The sequence below is a fragment of the Salmo trutta genome, chromosome 1 (genome assembly GCF_901001165.1).
Source record: "Salmo trutta chromosome 1, fSalTru1.1, whole genome shotgun sequence".
NCBI lineage: Eukaryota > Metazoa > Chordata > Actinopteri > Salmoniformes > Salmonidae > Salmo > Salmo trutta.
This window is the reverse complement of record NC_042957.1, coordinates 53,828,962-53,848,634: the sequence shown is the minus strand read 5'-3', so window position 1 is coordinate 53,848,634 and position 19,673 is coordinate 53,828,962. Positions and strand designations below refer to the sequence as shown.

The 19,673-nt window shown below is 43.4% G+C and overlaps 2 protein-coding genes across 4 annotated transcripts; both read right to left on the bottom strand.

The window, feature by feature from the left end:
* Positions 1 to 397: 397 nt before the first annotated feature.
* LOC115200267 (uncharacterized) lies at positions 398 to 8,029 on the bottom strand. The gene is made up of 2 exons (XM_029763199.1): positions 7,821 to 8,029; positions 398 to 2,963 (listed from the first exon to the last, which is right to left on the bottom strand). The coding sequence occupies exons 1-2, from the start codon at positions 7,840 to 7,842 to the stop codon at positions 1,021 to 1,023; spliced, it is 1,965 nt and encodes a 654-aa protein (XP_029619059.1). The 5' UTR covers positions 7,843 to 8,029; the 3' UTR covers positions 398 to 1,020.
* A 1,357-nt stretch (positions 8,030 to 9,386) lies between these two features.
* On the bottom strand, positions 9,387 to 18,120 carry LOC115200249 (coiled-coil domain-containing protein 134). 3 transcript variants are annotated; one of them, XM_029763157.1, is made up of 8 exons: positions 17,716 to 18,120; positions 12,154 to 12,257; positions 11,705 to 11,824; positions 11,462 to 11,583; positions 11,008 to 11,092; positions 10,571 to 10,752; positions 10,309 to 10,380; positions 9,387 to 10,017 (listed from the first exon to the last, which is right to left on the bottom strand). In XM_029763157.1, coding segments are annotated over exons 2-8 (708 nt in total). In that variant the 5' UTR covers positions 12,155 to 12,257; positions 17,716 to 18,120; the 3' UTR covers positions 9,387 to 9,891. The 3 variants fall into 3 exon arrangements, with proteins under 3 accessions (XP_029619017.1, XP_029619031.1, XP_029619025.1); XM_029763171.1 differs by lacking the exon at positions 12,154 to 12,257 and having other exon boundaries at positions 17,874 to 18,119; XM_029763165.1 differs by lacking the exon at positions 12,154 to 12,257 and having other exon boundaries at positions 17,716 to 18,118.
* Positions 18,121 to 19,673: the final 1,553 nt, after the last annotated feature.

The following is a 19,673-nucleotide window of genomic DNA, read 5'->3' as shown; positions in this document are numbered from 1 at the left end:
ACTCTGTACTGCTACCCTCTGTATATAGCCTCGCTATTGTTATTTTACTGCTGCTCTTTAATTATTTGTTACTTTTATTTCTTTTTTTTTTAGGTATTTTTCTTAAAACTGCTTTGTTGGTTAAGGGCTTGTAAGTAAGTATTTCACTATAAGGTCTACACCTGTTGTATTTGGCACATGTGACAAATAACATTTGATTTGATTCAGTACTGTTACTAAACACAGTCACTTCTGTGTGTGCCTAAAGTCTAATTCCCTGATTTGTCAACTGAGCTGAGGGTGACATACTATTTCTTAAAATCCACATCCTTGCATTAATCCCAGTGATTTCTTATTTATTCTGTGCACTCAATATTAATGTTGATCCGTATAAAAGAAAAAATGACAAGGACAGACATTTTTCTTATCAGATTTCATTTTATTATGCATTTCAATTCTTTCACCTTCAAAAAGCCACAACACTGCAACCGAATACATAATGTGAAATGTGTGTTATACAGTACATCCTTTCAGTTGTGAATAAGAGCTAAAAAAATGTTTTGTAGTACTGGACCTGACTAAAACGCTGTAGATTATATCTGTGGATTAATGAAAATCTGCATGCAGAAATAGATAACTGTCTTTCATTAAAACAGTAAACTACTAATTTCATTGAATACATTGGAAAACCATATTCTATCATTAATTAAAAATAACTATAGGATCACAAGTAACCATACAAATGGTGTAAGTGCATACCAAAAAGCTCAAATAACCACGGTAAGTGCTTGAACAAAGCTAAAACAATAGTTCAGTAATATTGTGGGAAGATACTTCACTGCAGAAGAGCTATAGTTTATTAACAGTGAATAGAGGAAATCACACCATCCACTGCCAGTAAAAGGAACAAAGACATGCATCATCTGCTTTTATTGATAATTGTGATAAGTTGCTTAATGATTGAACCTGAATCCACATTTTGAAAGGTCCTGAGAGTGTCCTTTTCTTCTGTGTTCTGGTGGTGTTTCAACTAACTGTCCTTTATTTGTTCCAGTAGATCTCATAGGACTTTTTCTCTGTGTAGTTGGCGTCTGCTGAGCTGTTGCTGTTCCTGACCCTCTCCTTCACTACCTTCACCACCAGCCCTCCTGCCAGGGCAATTCCCGCTGCAGCCTTGCCTATCTCTGCCACCGCTGTCAAAATGCACGCTGTCGCTCCCATGGAGCCCCAGGCACCAGAAACAACCCGCCCTGCAGATCCACACACCCCACCAGCCTGAACCAGCAGCCCACTCACAGCCACCCCATCTGCCACAGCGGCGGCTGCACACTGAACAGCTCCAGCTGGAACACTGCCCCCAGTGGCCACTGCTTGCTGCCCAGCTGCCACTGAGCCAATAGTAGTAGCATTAGCCACACCTACTGCCCCTGCTGCGGTGCCCACCCCTGTCAGGGAAGTTGTGCTGACAGCTGCACCTTCCAGAGCAGCCCCCAGGGCCGCTCCTGCCCCCATGGCACCCCCCACCCCTGCTGCAACTCCCACTGCTGCAGTCCCAATCAGGCTCACCTGCCCTAGAGCATCCAAGGCAGCTGCCCCAGGACTGGCAGCTTCTGCCCCAGCTAAGGCGCCCACAGATCCCCCCAGCACTCCTCCGGTCGCTGCCCCGAGAGCCATGGCTGTTTTCCCTGCGGCTGCTGCCACTATGGCGGCCACAGCTTTTCCCATCCCTGTGCCGCCTGCCACCGACATCCCAGCCAGCTGCCCAGCAGCAAAGCCCACAGTGTTCCCCATAGCTGCAGCTCCCGCCGCTGCAGCTAGAGGGGCAGCCGCCCCGAACACTGCCCCCACGACCATGCCAGTGACTCCAGCAGCCACCAGGATCTTCACTTTCTCTAGGACCTTCTCAGAAAGGGCAGCCTCCCTCCTGATCTGCCCCAGGGCAGAGAGGAAAGACTGCCTCCTACTCAAGGCCCTGTCGCTGCCCCGCCACCTGGTCCTGAACAACTCACTCCACCTGTCTCCTCTGTCCCTCGGGAGGCTAACTGCACTTCCTTTCCTCTCTTCTGTCCACCTCTCCACCTTCCATCCCTCCAGGTCTCTCCTCCTTAATCCTGCACCTCCCACAGCTGCCCCCCTCCTCTCATCCCACCCACTCCCACTCCGTTCTAGATCACACTTCCGTCTTTTGGCTATCTTGTTCTCCCTGTCCGTCATCTCACTGCCTTCTCCCTCCCCTCTCACCATCCTCTCCTGCTCCTCCCTGATGGCAGCCTCAGCCTCTCTGAACATGGTGTTGGTGTAGAAGCCTCCATTGTTCTCTTCCACAATCCTCTCCACCTTCTCCAGCAGCCCTACAACCTGGTGCAGGTCACTTGGGTCTCGGTTGTTGAGGACGTGATACCTGCCCCCACATCTCTCTATCAGGGCCTTCAGCTCCACCGGGGCGCTGGCTCCGAGGTACCCCTCCATCCCCCTCCCTTCTAGATCATCACCACGAGTGAACAGGACTAGTGTGTGGTCATGGACCGCCCCCTCCCCAAATATACGGACCATGTCCCTCACGACTCGGTCCTCATCCTCAGTGTAGCGTCCCAGTGGGATCACCAGGAGGAATGCATGGGGGCCTGGGGCAGACAGTGCCACACACTTGGCTATTTCAGAATGAGTCTGCTCAGCATCGAAGCGTGTGTCTCCAAAACCTGGCATGTCTACCACCACCACTCTCGTCCTCTTCCTCCTGACTACTTGTCCTTCCTCCTCCTCCTCAGTCAGGTCTGCGCTGCCTTGTTCACAGACTTGGGTGACTGAGCTGGCGCGGAGCTCTGACAGGAAGTGCCTGCGGCCCAGGATGGTGTTCCCAGAGGCACTCTTCCCTGATCCTGTCTTTCCGATTAGGACAAGACGGAGCTCTGTGGCTAAGGACACATCCTCCTCCTTGCTCTCCGAAAAGTAATCTGGGTCTTTTCCCTCCCCTCTTCTCCTTCCTGGATGGACATGGAAATACAGTTTAATTTCTAATGACACAAAACAGATATACAGTATTATTAGCTGCAGATTTAGCAAACAAATAGAAAATACATGTATCATATAAAAACAATATGTTGACATCAATGCCAATGCTACATATATATCCCTGGATTGCTAATGATATGTATTGGCCAATGAGAAGCTCTGAAGCCACCGGTCAGCCATATTGGCACTCCCCAGAAGAAGTAATCCTTCATAGGAATGAATAGACTTCTACAGTATTTCAATTAAATGTTTCTAGGACAAAATTACATGTATTTAAGTATTTTTTGTTGTTCTAGTGGGGAAAGTAAGATTAAATATATTTTTTAAGTAAACTTTAAAGGCATGTAGCAGCTATTTCTCTAAGTTACTATTATATGTGCTTCTGTCATTGAGAAATAGTTTCAATGACAGAAACGCATATAATAGTAACTTAGAGACCCACAAGAAAACCTTGCCAAATTACAAACTCTTAAATACATTTTTATAATACTGTAATATTGTTCTAAAAGTTGGGTTAAAGAGGATCTCTCAAAATCAGCTCTAACTTCAGAAACAATCCTACAACTCCCCGCGGTCAGCGTCACAGTGAGGAAATCTAAACGCATGATCAACCTTCATGTACTCGTGGGTCAAAATAATAATAAAAAACATAACTTGTGTGTTAGTGGTATGGAGCTAGCTAGCAATTGCATTTCTATTCATCAAGATGGCCAAGCTTTGTGTGGTAGCAGGGTGTAGCAACACTTACTACGCAAATGTGAGTATGCCTCTATGGCGACGCAAATTAAACACTTCGTAAAAAGTGGGATGCATTTGTGAGAATGAAAGGAGCAAATCTGGCATCTACTTGTTAATCTGCGGGGCACATTCCATGGCTATCAACAATGAAAGGAGGGCTTCAGTCAAATGATTAATACTAAAGTAACCAAATAAACATGTCTGCCAGCTGTTGGTAGCTAACTGCTGTCATACTATAGATAGGCTTGTACTACGGGAAAATATTTGTTTCTGTATAGAGCCCTGTGGCTGGGACCGAAACTGTCTGTGTGTGTGGATGGCTAAACCGAAACGCAACACTTCAGCCATGTATTCCATCATGGATATGGTGGCATTTCAGAAAGAGGAGCCAGGCTTTCTTTGGAGGGGTGTATTGTGAATTTTACTCATTGGGAAAGTTTAGTTTTAGATCTTAGGATTTGGTATTTATTGGGATCCGCATTAGCCGCTGCAAAAGCAGCAGCTACTCTTCCTGGGGTCCAACGGAAACATGATATAATATAGTACATTACTGGTCAAGGACTAAACTGCATTCATTTAAAACATCACACATAGCCTACATTCAGTGCATTCGGAAAGTATTCAGACCCCTTCACTTTTCCACATTTTGTAACGTTACAGGCTTATTATAAAATTGATTCAATTATTTCACTCAATCTACACACAATACCCCATAATGACAAAGCGAAAACAGATTTTTAGACATCAGAAATACCTTATTTAGATAACTATTCAGACCCTTTGCTATGAGACTCGAAATTAAGCTCAGGTGCATCCTGTTTCCATAGATAGTCCTTGATATGTTTCTACAACTTGGAGTCCACCTGTGGTAAATTAAATTGAGTGGACATCATTTGGAAAGGAACACACCTGTCTATATAAGGTCCCACAGTTGACAGTGCATGTCAAAGCAAAAACCAAGCCATGAGGTCGAAGGAATTGTCCGTAGAGCTGCGAGACAGGACTGTGTCGAGGCACAAATCTGGAGAAGGGTACCAAAAAATATCTGCAGCATTGAAAGACCACAAGAACACAGTGGCCTCCATCATCCTTAAATGGAAGAAGTTCGGAACCACCAAGACTCTTCCTAGAGTTAGCCGTCCGGCCAAACTGAGCTATCGGGGGAGAAGGGCCTTGGTCAGGGAGGTGACCATAGAACCCGATGGTCACTCTGACAGAGCTCTAGAGTTCCTCTGTGGAGATGGGAAAAAGTTCCAGAAGGACAACCATCTCTGCAGCACTCCACCAATCAGGCCTTTATGGTAGAGTGGCCAGATGGATGCCACTTCTCAGTAAAAGGCACATGACAGCTCTCTTGGAGTTGGCCAAAATAAATCTGAGACCATGAGAAACAAGATTCTCTGTTGTTATGAAACCAAGATTTAACTATTTGGCCTGAATGCCAACAACCCTATGCACACAGCCAAGACAATGCAGGAGTGGCTTCTGGAAAAGTCTCAATGTCCTTGAGTGGCCTAGCCAGAGTCTTGACTTGAACCCGGTCAAACATCTCTGGAGAGACCTGAAAATAGCTATGCAGCAACGCTCCCCATCCAACCTGACAGAGCTTGAGAGTATCTGCAGAGAAGAAATGGGACAAACTCCCCAAATACAGCTGTGCCAAGCTTGTAGCGTCATACCCAAGAAGACTTGAGGCTGTAATCGCTGCTAAAGGTGCTTCAACAAAGTACTGAGTAAAGGGTCTGAATACTTAAATGAGATGTTTTTTAAAATGTTTTATAAATGAGCTTAAATGTCTAAAAAACATTTTTTTGCTTCGTCATTATGGGGTATTGTGTGTAGATTGTTTTTTTCCCCTCATCAATTTAATTTTTTTTTTTAAATACGGCTGTAACGTAACAAAATGTGGAAAAGTCAAGGGGTCTGAATACTTTCCGAAGGCACTGTATATCAAATGACTGTCTCTTCACAGTCCCCTGTGTGCAGTAAGGTGTTATTTTATCTGGTTTTATTTCTAGCCATGTAGTCATGGCTCTATTTAATACTGTGCGTTTCCCAGCCTCTGTTCTGAACCTGGGGACTGTGAAGAGACTTCTGGTTGCATGTCTTGTGTTGTACCGATGAGTGTCTGAACTTTGTGCCAACTGCTTGAACAGACAGTTCGGTACCTTCAATACATCAACACCTCGCACAAAGACGAATAGTGATGCAGTCAATCTCTCCTCAACTTTGAGCCAGGAGAGACTGACATGCATGTTACTGAAACTTTCCCTCTGTGTACATCTAAGTGCGATATGTGCTGCTTTGTTCTGGACCAACTACAATTTACCTATGTCCCTCTTTGCTGTACATGACCACACAGCTTGGCAGTTGTCTAGGTGCGACAAAACTAGGGCCTGTAGGACTTGTCTGGTGGACTGAAACCATCAAACCATGTGTCATTAGCTAGGAAAGTAAGTAAAAAAAAGCTCAAATCCGGTGTGCTTCCCCAATTTTAGCTAGCAAAAGTTATACTTTTGTAATGACTTGGTGCTGCCTATCTTGGCCAGGATGCTCTTGAAAGAGATTTTAAATCTCAATGAGCCCTTCCTGGTTAAATAAAGGTTTAATAATAAATAAAAATACTGCATCTGAAGTCCATCTGGTGACATCAAAATGATGACGAAAGGTTTTCCTACTAATTATTTGCCTCCTTTAGAATGACATTGTATTTCCAAGCCACTGTAATGCACTTTTGATGAAATCTTCATCAGCGCTCATTGACGATGCATTGAGTTGAATGCTCAGTCGGGCACCAGTCCAAAACAAAAGTTTTTTTTTTTTTTTTTACAAAACATGCAACTAATGAATACCACAAACCCCAGAGGTACCTTATTGCTATTATAAACTGGTTACCAACGTAATTAGGAGTAAAACGAGTAAAAATAAATGTTTTGTCATACCGGTGGTATACGATCTGATATAGCACAGCTTTGAGCCAATCAGCATTCAGGGCTTGAACCCCCCCAGTTTATGATAGTCAGGGTCATTTGAGCCCTGAATGTTGATTGGCTGAAAGCCATGGTATATCAGACCTTACACCACGGTATGGCACAAAATTACTTGTTCACTGTTCTAATTATGTTGTAACCAGTAAGGAACCTCCATGGCCAAAGGGCTGTATCCAGGCACTCCACGTTGCATCGTCCTTAACAGCCCACAGCCGTGGTATATTGGTCATACACCACATTCCCTCGGGCCTTATTGCTTAAATATACAGCACCAACTACATAAATATATGACAGGGTCCATTATCTGCTACCTGGACTTTAGGGAAAATGTTTTAATATATTTAATGATACATTTTTATATTTAGCTTACATAATATAATTTCAAAGTATGCATTAATGTGTCTAATAGAATACACGTGGAAAAAACAAATGTAGACAATACACGTATTTCTGTAGCTTCCTAAATATTTTTTACACCGGTGAAGTGCCAAAATGGCTTCAAAACAGCGCTCGTCAGTAATCTATTTTTATATATAAATAATTGGTTGACAGACAAGCAGCTGATTGTGACATTACTTAGGCTAGGTTCATATGTGCAGTTGTCAGCTGAACAGTCTGCAAACTACGCTCGTTCTGAGAAACTAGGCCTACTATTTATACAGTTTTAAGCAGTTAGCCTAATCTATCCACTGTGCATTAACGTTACATAACTTGGTGTAGGCCTGACCTCACACCATTCTTCGACAGGCTGGTGAAGAACAGTCAGGAATGTTCAACTAATTTACGCCGCAGATTGTTCAGCTTTGTTTTCCCTTGTGAAAAACAGCACTGTTTATTAACGTTGACTAGAGACCACACAATCATCAACTAAACATTGCCAAAATATCAAACTTCAAATAGCACGTTGGTTAACTATTTCCTATTCTTTGAATAAAGTATAAATAAGAAAGACTATAGCTAGCTAACGTCAGCTAGCTAGCTATCTGTTGTTCACAGCTTTCTGCTAGCTAACGTTAGCTAGCTAGATTTGCATGAGTTTTAATTTATCTAAATGCTATGTTCCAAACTGTCAAATATGAAAGAAAAAAAAACTTGGCCTACCCGATTCCACGAAATTAGACATGATCTCTGTCTGATTAAGCTTCACGTCTACATTCGGGCTTGTTGTTTCGCGTTGGTGAAGTGTTTATGGCGGAGATGACTCTTTCTGTTCGGCAACAGTCCAACAAGTTTAACCAAAAACAGTATTTCACCTTTATTTAACCAGGAAGGCTAGTTGAGAACAAGTTCTCATTTGCAACTGCGACCTGGCCAATATAAAGCATAGCAATTCGACACATACAACAACACAGAGTTACACATGGAATAAACAAAACATAGTCAATAATACAGTAGAAAAAAAACAAAACAAAAAGTCTAAATACAGTGAGTGCAAATGAGGTAAGTTAAGGCAATAAATAGGGCAATAAATAGGCATGGTGGCGAAGTAATTACAATATAGCAATTAAACACTGGAATGGTAGATGTACAGAATATGAATGTGCAAGTAGGGATACTGGGGTGCAAAGGAGCAAGATAAATAAATACAGTATGGGGACGAGGCATCTTTAGCGCCGTCAGGTGGCAGATGTTCCGCATTCTGATTTCATTACACTGACTTTTATTAAAATCTTCAGCGATTGAGTGATTTATTTGTAATTATTTCAAATGAACAAGTATGATTCATAGTAATTTATTTTTATTAAACTTAACAAATGTATGATAAATCTACTCACGATAGTAAATTCTCAGCAATGAGACTCTTAATCTGAACCAGAGGAGGCTGGTGGCATGAGCTATAGGAGGACATGCTCATTGTAATGGCTGGAATGGTATCAAACACAAACCTGTGAACTCTGTTCCATTAACTCCATTCCACCCATTAAAATGAGCCCATCCTCCTTTAGCTCCTCCCATCAGCCTGCACTGCTCTGAACATACATAAAAAAACAGTCCATTTACAAAACTCTAGCAAATCATAATCAGTCATCACCTCTGTATATTGAATATAACTTATTTGCATTAAAATGAGCTAATTTCCCTCAAAATGTCAAGAGGCAACAAAACACTAGGGGAATATCTCAATTGCATACTCCTTGCATCCTCCCTCTTTCTCAAAACCCATAGGAGGTGGTCAGAGGAGGGATTTCTGGTTGAATGGATTGAGGAGACAGGACGAGTATGGATTTGAGATCTTCCCTAGATATGCCAAAATATAGATGTTTTTTTAAAGGCATTGTTCTAGGTGACTGCTGTTCTGACATTTCATAATGGCCATCAGATGGACAGAAACAAATGTGACATAAAAGTTTAAGCTGATGAGTGGTTGCCAAAAGACACAGCTCTAAGACATTATCCCTCCCTAATTGTAGACAAAATAATATGTAAAATAGTTTAATTTAAAAATCATAAAAGTGACCAAACCCCATTTAACACTCATGCGGACAGTCACACACAGACAGAGCTAAGAAAGCATTCGGCTCTAGGAAAGCAAGTGGCAGACATCATGAAAAATGGTTCTGCGCTCAAGATCAACACCACAAATCAAGATGATACATGATGATGAATCTCATTATATAAATCTGCTAACTCCAGAGAAGGCGAAAGGAAAACAAACACAAAACAGAATTCAACATATTCAAGTTTTATATTTTAAAGCTTGTTGAATGGGAATGTAAACAACTCATACGTACAAATGCCATCATCAAAACAATTGTATGGTAGTAAATTGTATTCAATCTATCCACAAAAAAGATACCCAATATGTTATTTGCTGTTTCTTCCAAAGTACAGTTATGTAATCTAGTTATGAAAATGAGCATTCTTTATTAAATCTTCAACATAGTGCTAGCTGTATTTTCTTTGTTTCATAATAACTGCAGGTTGGGCACAGTTCTGTATACAGTAAGTCTGATTCCACAGATACAGCTCAACCGCCTTTCCTTCTCTCCAGTTTGTTCCTGCGCCACATAAACACTTCTAGTTCCCTCTCAAATTTTCTGCTACCACTTTATCCCTTTGACAGAACTCACCGGTTCCAACACCCAACCTCTTCATTACTGAATCTAGGACATCCCCCTACATTTTCCTTCTCTTCTCCTCTTCATTTCTCTCCAAGAGTTGAGGTAAAGTACTATAGCTCAGTACGGGAGCGGGAGATGCGGGGCCCTTTCCTAATCTCTTTCCTCTTGTCCTCTTTCCTCCTCCTCTTCTCCTCCTCCCTCAGGATCTTCTGAAAAGCCTCTGCAGTGTGAAGCACCTGCGCCAGAGAAAAGCAGAGCGTGTGAACGTGTTTGAGAGAGGCATTTTTAATAATAGGTGTATGGAGTGTGGAGAATCAAACAGCAGAGGATGGGAAAGCAAAAAGGTGCAGTCAGTATGAGTTTTACTGATGTTATGCTGGTCTCAAACATAGTCAAGCTTTCAAACATAGTCAAACTTCTTTGTTAAACAAGCCTTAAAAGAACACGCTTTCCAAGTCTGTCTGGTAGGCTTCACTGTGATAGTGTACAATGTGGTTACAGAGGCTGAGAGCCACTGTGTTACTCACGTCGTCTCTCTCAGTGCGGTATGGGTTGGTGAAGTCTGGGGATTTCTCTATTATTCCCAACTCCTGCGACATCTGAGAGACATCCGCCATTTTGAATCCATAGAAAAAGGCACATCGAAAACAGTTATTTAATGGTATGCTTACAATATGTTTATAAAATGGAGTAATAAGGTTATAATACATTACACCTGTTGGCTTTCAATAAAGCATAAACATTTCCTCTATGCCCCAGAATATCCTCCCAGTTCTATCCCCGTCTCACCAGTGAGAGAACATGCTGGTGTGCCCCCCCGGTGAACACCCCAGTGAGATTGCAGAAGCGGAGCCCCCATCGCAGAAGGCCGCCCCAGTCAGGGTTACGGTCGTAGTAGTGGTGGACGATACGTGGGAAACGCAACGCCACGTCCCCAAAGAACGCCGTGTTCTCCACCACATGGGAGTAGGCTATGGAGCGAGAGAGAGAGAGTAGTCTACATTTCATACTTAGGAAATAAACTAGAACGTAAATCACTGCAGACTGACATACTAAAAGAGCGTAAGAAAACGTAAGAGGCGGAGAGAGGGAAAAGGGGAGGGAGAGAGGAGGCAGAAGAGGAGAAAAAAGCAAGATGGTGACAGACAAATCAGATTAGCATCGAGTGACAAAGAGGGAGGAGAGAGAGCAAAGTGTAGTAACGGTATAATGGTCCATGATCTGACCTTCTTTGATTTTGTCATCCATGGGGAAGGGATCATCAGCCTGCATGTTGGCTGCAATAAGGACAGCCTTCGAGTCCTCCAACACCTTCACAGAACACACACATACACACAATGTAGATTGCCCACTGTGGGTTGACCACCATAGTTGTCCAGCAGATACAACATAGCAGAAATGTCCTCTGGGAATCAAACCGTAGATATCTGGGAAGAATACAGTATATACAGTGAGGCCTCAAGCACAATAGGAAGACTTGGAAGCTAAATCCGGGTTACTCTAGTCTTATTAGTGACCGGCTACTTAGCAAGTGGCCTTATTTGCCTACTCATGAGATCATAATAATCTAAACATGCTAAGAAACTAACACCGCAATTACTTCCCGCGAAGGCCACAACGTCCTGTTTCTAGCTAATGGTCAGCATGAAGGGAAGTTAAACAGGAGTGGAGCCAGCGTACCTTAAACAGGCCCTTCAGCATGATGTCTATGATCTTATATTGCTGGTTGATGTCATTGAGCTCCACCAGGTTCTTCAGAGCATTTAGCTGGTCTTTCCTCTTGGTCTCAAACAGACGCTTGTCTGAGAGGGTGTTCAGGAAGAAATGCTGACAGACATTTCAATACATACACACTAATCAAGGGTCATCCAAGAGGACACCTCTTAATATTCTGAAGAAGGAAACAGACACACAGTAGGATACAGATCTCCAGGTTGGAGTCGTGTCTGTGCGTGTCGGAGTCTGCAGAGGAAAGGGCTGCAGCAGCAACCACCAGGACTGTACACACACTCAGCATGGTCAAGAGGTGGCGATGAAGAGGCACTATAAACGCACACAGAACGAGAAAATGCAGTTAAACTGTATTCTGAAATATTTATTACAATGTTTTTACTGAACTTGTAAATCCAACATTTACAGTAGGTCTGTCTAGTTGACATGAGAGCATATTCTTGTATTTTGCTGTGTTTTGAGGGTTACCTAATATATATACATAAATTAAAAATAAAGTATATTTATGATCAGATTTTTACTTTTTAAATCCAGTTTGGTCCTGTACTATAAATTACATAGGTTCTAATGAGGTTATATCTGTCCCATTTAAACAACTTCTAAAAGCCACTTATCTAAACCCCAAAATAACTTTCACTGACTTCTTGCCAGCCCCTGTCTTGCATCCTCTTTCTTCCTCTCATACACTCTCCATCCTCTAAGCTGTGGGCTGCCTCAACATTCCCTCAGGTCCAGCCTCCTCTCCCTTGGAGCATGTTAATACATTTGAACAGGATAAAAATTAGTCTTGGACTGCTGCATATTTGATGAGCACTGGTTTTTAAAACAACATCAGCAGAAAACAAAAGTGTAGAGGGAGGAGAAGACAGCATCGATAGAACACCAAATGTATAATTCAGCAATGTCTCCATCGATAATATTATCAGAGAGAGCGAGAAGGGGAAGTGGCGGGTTGTGAGAGGCAGAAGAAAGATGAGGAAGGAGTACTGTGGGATGAGAGAGACCCTGGGGGAGCCAATTGCTTTTCTGCTGAATATTTCATTTATCTTTTTCAAATCGCAACAAGGTTAGGCCTAAAGACAGGCGTCTGATAGTGAGAGAAAGAGTCAGGGTTGTGAGTGAAAAGAGAGTGAGGACTGACACCTGATACTACATTTTGAGAAACAGCTAAAAAGATGTTCTCTATCCTGAACTCTTCAGTTGCATTCCCCTACTCTGACACTTAACATCCTATGGTTAGACTATTTCATTAAAATACTGCCTGAAGTTTCAGAGATTGGGTTATGCAAGCCGTGTGATTTGACATAGGCTATGACAGGGCATTTGCCTGAATCATCAACGACATACTTTGAGAAACTTTGCAACATCTGCTGTCAGCAAAAATGGGTGCTGATGATACAGTTGGAGCAGCAGAATACAGACAGTGTTCGATTAGGAACAATTTGTGCATTCTGAAAACATCTTTGGGACGCCTTCCAGCTTTTTGTACTAAACACGCAAGTCAACAAGTCAAATATTTCTAAGACGGACAACCAGGGAAGAGACTTAGTAGTAGGCCCCATGTCCATGTTTCGTTACAAGCATAGCCAAGATGGCCATAGATTTTCCTTAGTGTCAACACCATGGACAAATGGGCATCCAGCATTGATGTTTCCATCAGACTAGACAAAGTGCTGGTATATTCAGGTGGAGCAAGCGACTAGGACAGATCGATCATATCCCACAGGCATCATGCAAAGCACAGAACTTGAGAAATTACACTCCAAAATGCACCCATTTACTGTAAGCCCCCCCCCCCCCAATCAGCTGTGTCCAGAGGCGTCATGCCCATTGGGGGGGGGGGGGGACAAGGGCCCCCTCAGATTTGTCCTGTTTTAAACATTTTCAGATGTTAAATTAATGACTAAACTTCATTTTTAAGCCCACGTTTTATAATAATTTGTCAGTGGTACTTTACAGAGGGGGCACACTGACTGGACCAGGGAAAGAGTAACCACCCTACTCTCCCTAGTAAGTGGTTCCTTACAAGGTGCACCAAGGAGCAAAGATATTCTAGGCAGGACATTAGATTTTTATTTAACTAGGCAAGTCAGTTAAGAACAAATTATTATTTACAATGACATCCTACCCCGGCCAAACCCTCCCCTAACGACGCTGGGCCAATTGTGCGCCGCCCTATGGGACTGAACACGGCCAGTTGTGATACAGCCCGGGATCAAACCCGGGTCTGTAGTGACGCCTCTAGCACTGCGATTTAGTGTCTTAGACCGCTGCGCCCCTCAGGATCCTTAGTGCATGCAGACAGTATTGTCAGTGGAGGAGAGACAGTGTTTGATTTGATTTTAGATGCCAGTGATGGGCAGGACTTGCAGGAGGTATGTTTGTAAATGCATTTGATGAAGCTTTAGCCTATTGATTCCTTCTTGATTAATAAATCAAACTAAAAATGGTTGTTTCTCTGTAATAATAGCCATCTAGCAATTTTATGAAGTTGGCTTTAGCTTGCCCAGATAGTTGAGGTTGGGCGACTGGAAAACTAGCTACCAAGCCATTGCAGGCGATCAAGTTAGAGTAGCTTGCCTAACTATCTTATCGGGCATGCCTGCTGGCAAGGTTGGTAGACTTTAGAAAAGCATGCAATTACTAAATAAGACTCATGTTCCTTTAAATATTTGACCTGATTTTAGCAGAGATGTAGGCCAACCGGCGCATTATTCCTTTTACGTAGTTTGTCATCTGCATCCAACTGGGCTCTATGCAGCTGGCTATAGATGGGTTAGCTGACAACGTCACGAAAACGATGTGCACGCTTCAATGGGGCAGAAGTCCGTGAGTTGTGATTCTGGATGGCCAGATAGCTCCAAACAAACAATGACAAGAAACTCCCATGTGGGGAATGGTAAGTGACCCGTTTCAGCTAGATTCATGTTGTTCTTGATGAGCATTTCTCCTTTGCCAAGATAATACATCCACCGGACAGGTGTAGCATATCAAGAAGGTGATTAAGGGCCATCGCAGTGCTAGCTGTGCCACTAGAGATTCTGGGTTCGAGTCCAGGCTCTGTCGCAGCCGGCCACGACCAGGAAACCCATGGGGCGGCGCACAATTGGCCCAGCGTCGTCCGGGATAAGAGAGAGTTTGGCTGGCAGGGATGTCCTAGTCCCATCACGCACTAGCGACTCCTGTGGTGGGCCGGGCACAGTGCACGCTGACACGGTTGCCAGGTGTTTCCTGCAACACATTGGTAACGGCTGGCTTCCGGGTTAAGTGGATATTGTGTCAAGAAGCAGTGCGGCTTGGTTGGGTTGTGTTTCGGAGGACGCACGGCTCTCGAACTTCGCCTCTCCCGAGTCCGTACGGGAGTTGCAGCGATGAGACAAGACTAACTACCAATTGGATACCATGAAATTGGGGAGAAAAAGGGGTTAAAAAACTTTTAAAATTATCTGATTAAACAGCATGATCATTACACAAGTGCACTCTTACTAAGGCCACTAAAAAGTGTCGTTTTGCCACAACAATGCCACAGATGTCTCAAGTTGAGGGAGCATGAAATTGGCATAATGACTGCAGGAATGTCCACCAGAGCTGTTGCCAGAGAACTGAATGTTCATTTCTCTACCATAAGCCGCCTCCAACGTAATTTTAGAGAATTTGTTCAACCGGTCTCACAACCGCACACCAAGTGTAACCATGCAAGCCCAGGACCTTCACATCCGGCTTCTTCACCAGCGGGATTGTCTGAGACAACTGATGAAACTGTGGGTTTGCACAAACAAAGAATTTCTGCACAAACTGTCAGAAACAGTCTCAGGGAAGTTCATCTTCGTGCTCGGCGTCCTCACCAGTCTTGACATGACTGCAGTTCGGCATCGTAAACGACTTCAGTGTGCAAATGCTCACCTTTGACGGTCACTGGCACAGTGGAGAAGTGTGCTCCTCACAGATAAATCCTGGTTTCAACTCTAACGGGAAAATGGTAGACAGCATGTATGGCATCGTGTGGGCAAGTGTTTTGATGATGTCAACTTTGTTAACAGTGCCCCATGGTGGGGGTGGGGTTTTGGTATGGGCAGGCATAAGCTATGGCAAACGAACACAAATGCATTTTATAAATGGCATTTTGAAAGCACAGAGATACCGTGATGAGATCCTGAGGTCCATTGTTGTGCCATTCATCCACCACCAGCCCCTTATGTTTCAGCATGATAATGCAAGCCCCCCCATGTCCCAAGGAGCTGTACACAATTCCTGGAAGCTGAAAATGTCCCAGTTCTTCCATGGCCTTGCATACTCACAAGACATGTCATCCATAGAGCATGTTTGGGATGCTCTGGTTCAACGTGTACGACAGCGCGTTCCAGTTCCCAACAATATCCAGCAACTTCCCACAGCCATTGAAGAGGAGTGGGACAACATTCCACAGGCCACAATCAACAGCCTGATCAACTCTATACGAAGGAGATGTGTCACACTGCATAAGGCAAATGGTGGTCACACCAGATACTGACTGGTTTTCTGATCCACCCCCCTACTTTTTATAAGGTATCTGTGACCAACAGATGCATATCTGTATTCCCAGTCATGTGAAATCCATAGACTAGGTCCCAATACATTATTTCAATTGACTGATTTCTTTATATGAACTGTTACTCAGTAAAATATTTGAAATTGTTGGATGTTGCATTAATATATTTTTGTTCAGTGTATGTTTTCAATAAACATTGAGACAAAATGTAGTTTACATGTCAACCCCTCTAGACACTCGTCCCCTAGCGACCGGCTCATATATAAAGCATCCTCAATTCAGGCTGTAAGGGCTTCAACTTCAACTAGTTTTAACGAAGAGCTGCTGGGAAGAAATATGGGTACTGTCTTAATAAAATAAAATGCTCCACCACCATGCTAGAGTGACTAATGCTACCTCTGATGCTCAGCCAATCGGGTTGCAGCAGTCTGTTTACCCCTGGCTGAACTGCGTGTGCAACATCAGGAAGTAGCACTAGCCACTCAAGCATGGTGGTCGAAAATTGTGTTTTATTAAGACTGTGCATATTTTTAAAGCTAGTTAAGGAGAAAATCGGCACCCTCGCCCCTGAAAGGAGGATGTTTTATGTGGAGCCAGTTGCCAGGGGCCATGAGTGTATAGCCGGCTGCATAGAGTCCAGTTGGATGCAGATGACAAAAAATGGAAAGGAATAATAGTGCAATATGCAGCCAGTTGGGCTAGCAAAGATGCAAAGAAGCATATTTAAAGGTTATGATACTATATACCAGTGTGGCATTTTAATGAAAATTACAGGAAAAGAGGTATGCTTACATAACCCATGCAGAAAAATACATATTTTACATGGAATTAGGTATAATCCTATGGCTCTAGATTGTAAGAAAAATATGTTTCAGGTGTTGGACAATTTAGGATTTTTCAAACTGGAGAGGGCTCCAGACCATGCTAAAGAATCCATCCACACATAATTCGTGCCCCCTATAAAGTAATGGGTGCATGACGCCCCTGGCTGTCCATCATTACAGAATGGGTCATCAAACTCTGTATGTAGGCTGTTGTAAGATATTTTCTTAATACATGAAATGTAAACTTATACAGCATGTTGTACCATATAATCTGTCGGAGTTTTGAGGTTCAGGGTGGGATACATTACAATATCTGAGCTCTCTGTGATACATACAGCTGTTATTGGTAACGTTATGCTTTCAGAGAAGCACTGGGTATTGACTCAGTATTTTGTTGGCAATAATTGATACTTTGAGGGAAATGTCATACAAAATGTAAACTTGTTGAGATAAAGGTTAACATACTGCCAATCAAAATGACCCCTTTCTGACCCTGCTTGGAAGCTGTTTTGCATACAGTGGACTTGAAAGATCCTTTCATTTCATATGTTTCCCATCATTAGTATGTCAGACACCATTTTCAAGAGGCTCGAGCCACAATGATCTCTGTTGCATGGTTTTCGAAGACGTTCGCGTTTATGTGGTGTGCAGTTCGCAATCTTTGAAAACAATCGACGCACATGAAATAGCAGCATTTCATTAACTGACGGGACTATTTGTGAATAACCCGGTCATCGATAATTTGAATGGCAATGTAAACCCATCTGTAACCCAATGCATGCATTTCGCTCGCTACTGGTCAGCTGTGGACACTAGACTTCGACATCATCACTAACTCGCCGTTCACTCACCTCGTAATAAGAAACAGCACGATATAAAACGATAGCGAAACCAACGATTCTTTTTCTCGCTAGCATCAGTTTCCTCGTAAAGATGGAGACATCAGTTGCGGAGTATTTGCTACGATATTCAGGCGATAATATCGCGTTTGAAATGTTAATTTACATACAGAAGTCGCTTGCTCCACTCCGCCACTGCCACGATCGCACCGGCTGGCTCTGCTTGGACGAATGACAGCCAGCGATTACATGGAAGGAGGTGGTTTCCAGACGGAAATTTTAGATCGGCACACAGGCCGTTGTACGCGGTAAATCCCTCCCCCTCCCACTTATCACGAAAGCAAGTAAACCCATAGACAGAGGACTCTAATGTCAAAAGCCCGTTTCAGCATGGGCACCACCATTGGGGACTTTCACCATTTGAAGTAGTCAACTGGGTGGGACTTCCTATCGGTTATGAAGGATCACATACAGTACCTCCATCCAGGTCATCAGGAGGGATCAGCCAATGAACTATACTCGTGAGCAAACATTCCATAACTGCAGTTGGCAGTACATCGGCTAGAAGGGATACAGCAAGGGTAGGCAACCCTGGTCCTGGACTGCCGCAGCAACTTCATATTTTTGCTTTAACCAGGAAGACCAGTTGTGTTGAATTTAGGCAATCACTTTACTGATCAATTAGCTCAGTTGGTCAGGTGTGGTGCCTAGTTGGGAACAAAATCCTGCAGTACTCAGGCAACAGGGTTGCCTACCCCTGGGATACAGCTTATGTCAGAATTGACCAGAATGTACTTTTACAAGCAGGTCAGGATAATTAACGTAGCAAGTTAAGAGAATTAGGTTCATATCAGGAAAATAGTTATGGTTAGCTAAAATGCAAAAAAAACAAAAACGTTTGATGTCAATTTGACACCTGTATCCCATCTAGCCATGACCATCCAAATTGGTGGCCTCAGATTGGCCTATATTTCTACTGAAATGACATATGACAACTGTTCTTTTCCAAACAACTCTTTATAATAAACTTATATTATTGAAAGACCTCAAACCTAAAGGCAAATGAATGGATGCTCCCCCCTAGTTTTGTTACTGACACAGTCAGTCAGTAATAATATGACAGGAGTCCTACCAGACACCTCTTCAGAATAAGGCTGTTTGGTTGCAAAAACAGACATAAATAAATAGATCAATAAATCAAACAGGTCTATAACTGAGAGCCAATGTGTCCGTCTGTCTTCACAGTGAAGTCGGACAGGCAGAGATACATCTCTCCAACACGCCTGAGAAACGGGGTTAAGGACAGATAGGAAGGAGAGAGAAAGAGAGCTCCTAGAAAGAGCACTGTAATGGCATGTGTCTGATGACTAAAACTAGTTGGTCTACACCTCTGGCAGACAGAGATGTACTGAAACACGAGTGGAGACTCAGTATGTGGATACAGCAGGGACAGCACAAGAGATGAAGTGAAATGCATCACGTATGACAGATTTAGTCAAAAATCAATAAACACTGACAAGTACTGCTCTGTCAACTTATAAAAAAACGAGGACCATCTCTTGCACTATCTTTTACGCTATAACTGTGTGTGTGTGTGTGGGGTCGCCGGGGTACATGAGTGTAGGATACAGAATGCTGGTGGGCAGGTTGTCGTTGGCTGTGGGAGGCAGGGAGTCCAGTGACTCCATCAGAGTATTGGCCCTCAGTCTGCTCTCCTCTGTAGGAGGGGGGTGGAATATACTGCACTGGAGCTGAGGAAGAGAGGGGGAGAGGTGAGAAAGAGTCAGTGGGTGAAGGAGAGACAGCAAGAAACTAGAGAGAGACCACAAGAGAGATGAGAGACGGGAGTCTGGTGGAAACAGCTAGAATACAGCCCCAGCTTTTTTCCACCTGCCCTCTCTGCATGAATGATGTAGACTGCGGTGTGAGGGGTTGAGAGAGATACGCCTCGTAGGGGACTGTTTCCTGAC

Coding starts and splice junctions, on each gene's coding strand:
- LOC115200267 (XM_029763199.1), bottom strand. CDS start 7,842: ATGTCTAATTTCGTGGAATCGG. Junction 2,964..7,820: donor GTCTAATTTCGTGGAATCGG/GTAGGCCAAGTT, acceptor ATGTCCATCCAG/GAAGGAGAAGAGGGGAGGGA.
- LOC115200249 (XM_029763157.1), bottom strand. Junction 10,381..10,570: donor ACCAGCATGTTCTCTCACTG/GTGAGACGGGGA, acceptor GATGTCTCTCAG/ATGTCGCAGGAGTTGGGAAT. Junction 10,018..10,308: donor ACCGCACTGAGAGAGACGAC/GTGAGTAACACA, acceptor TCTCTGGCGCAG/GTGCTTCACACTGCAGAGGC.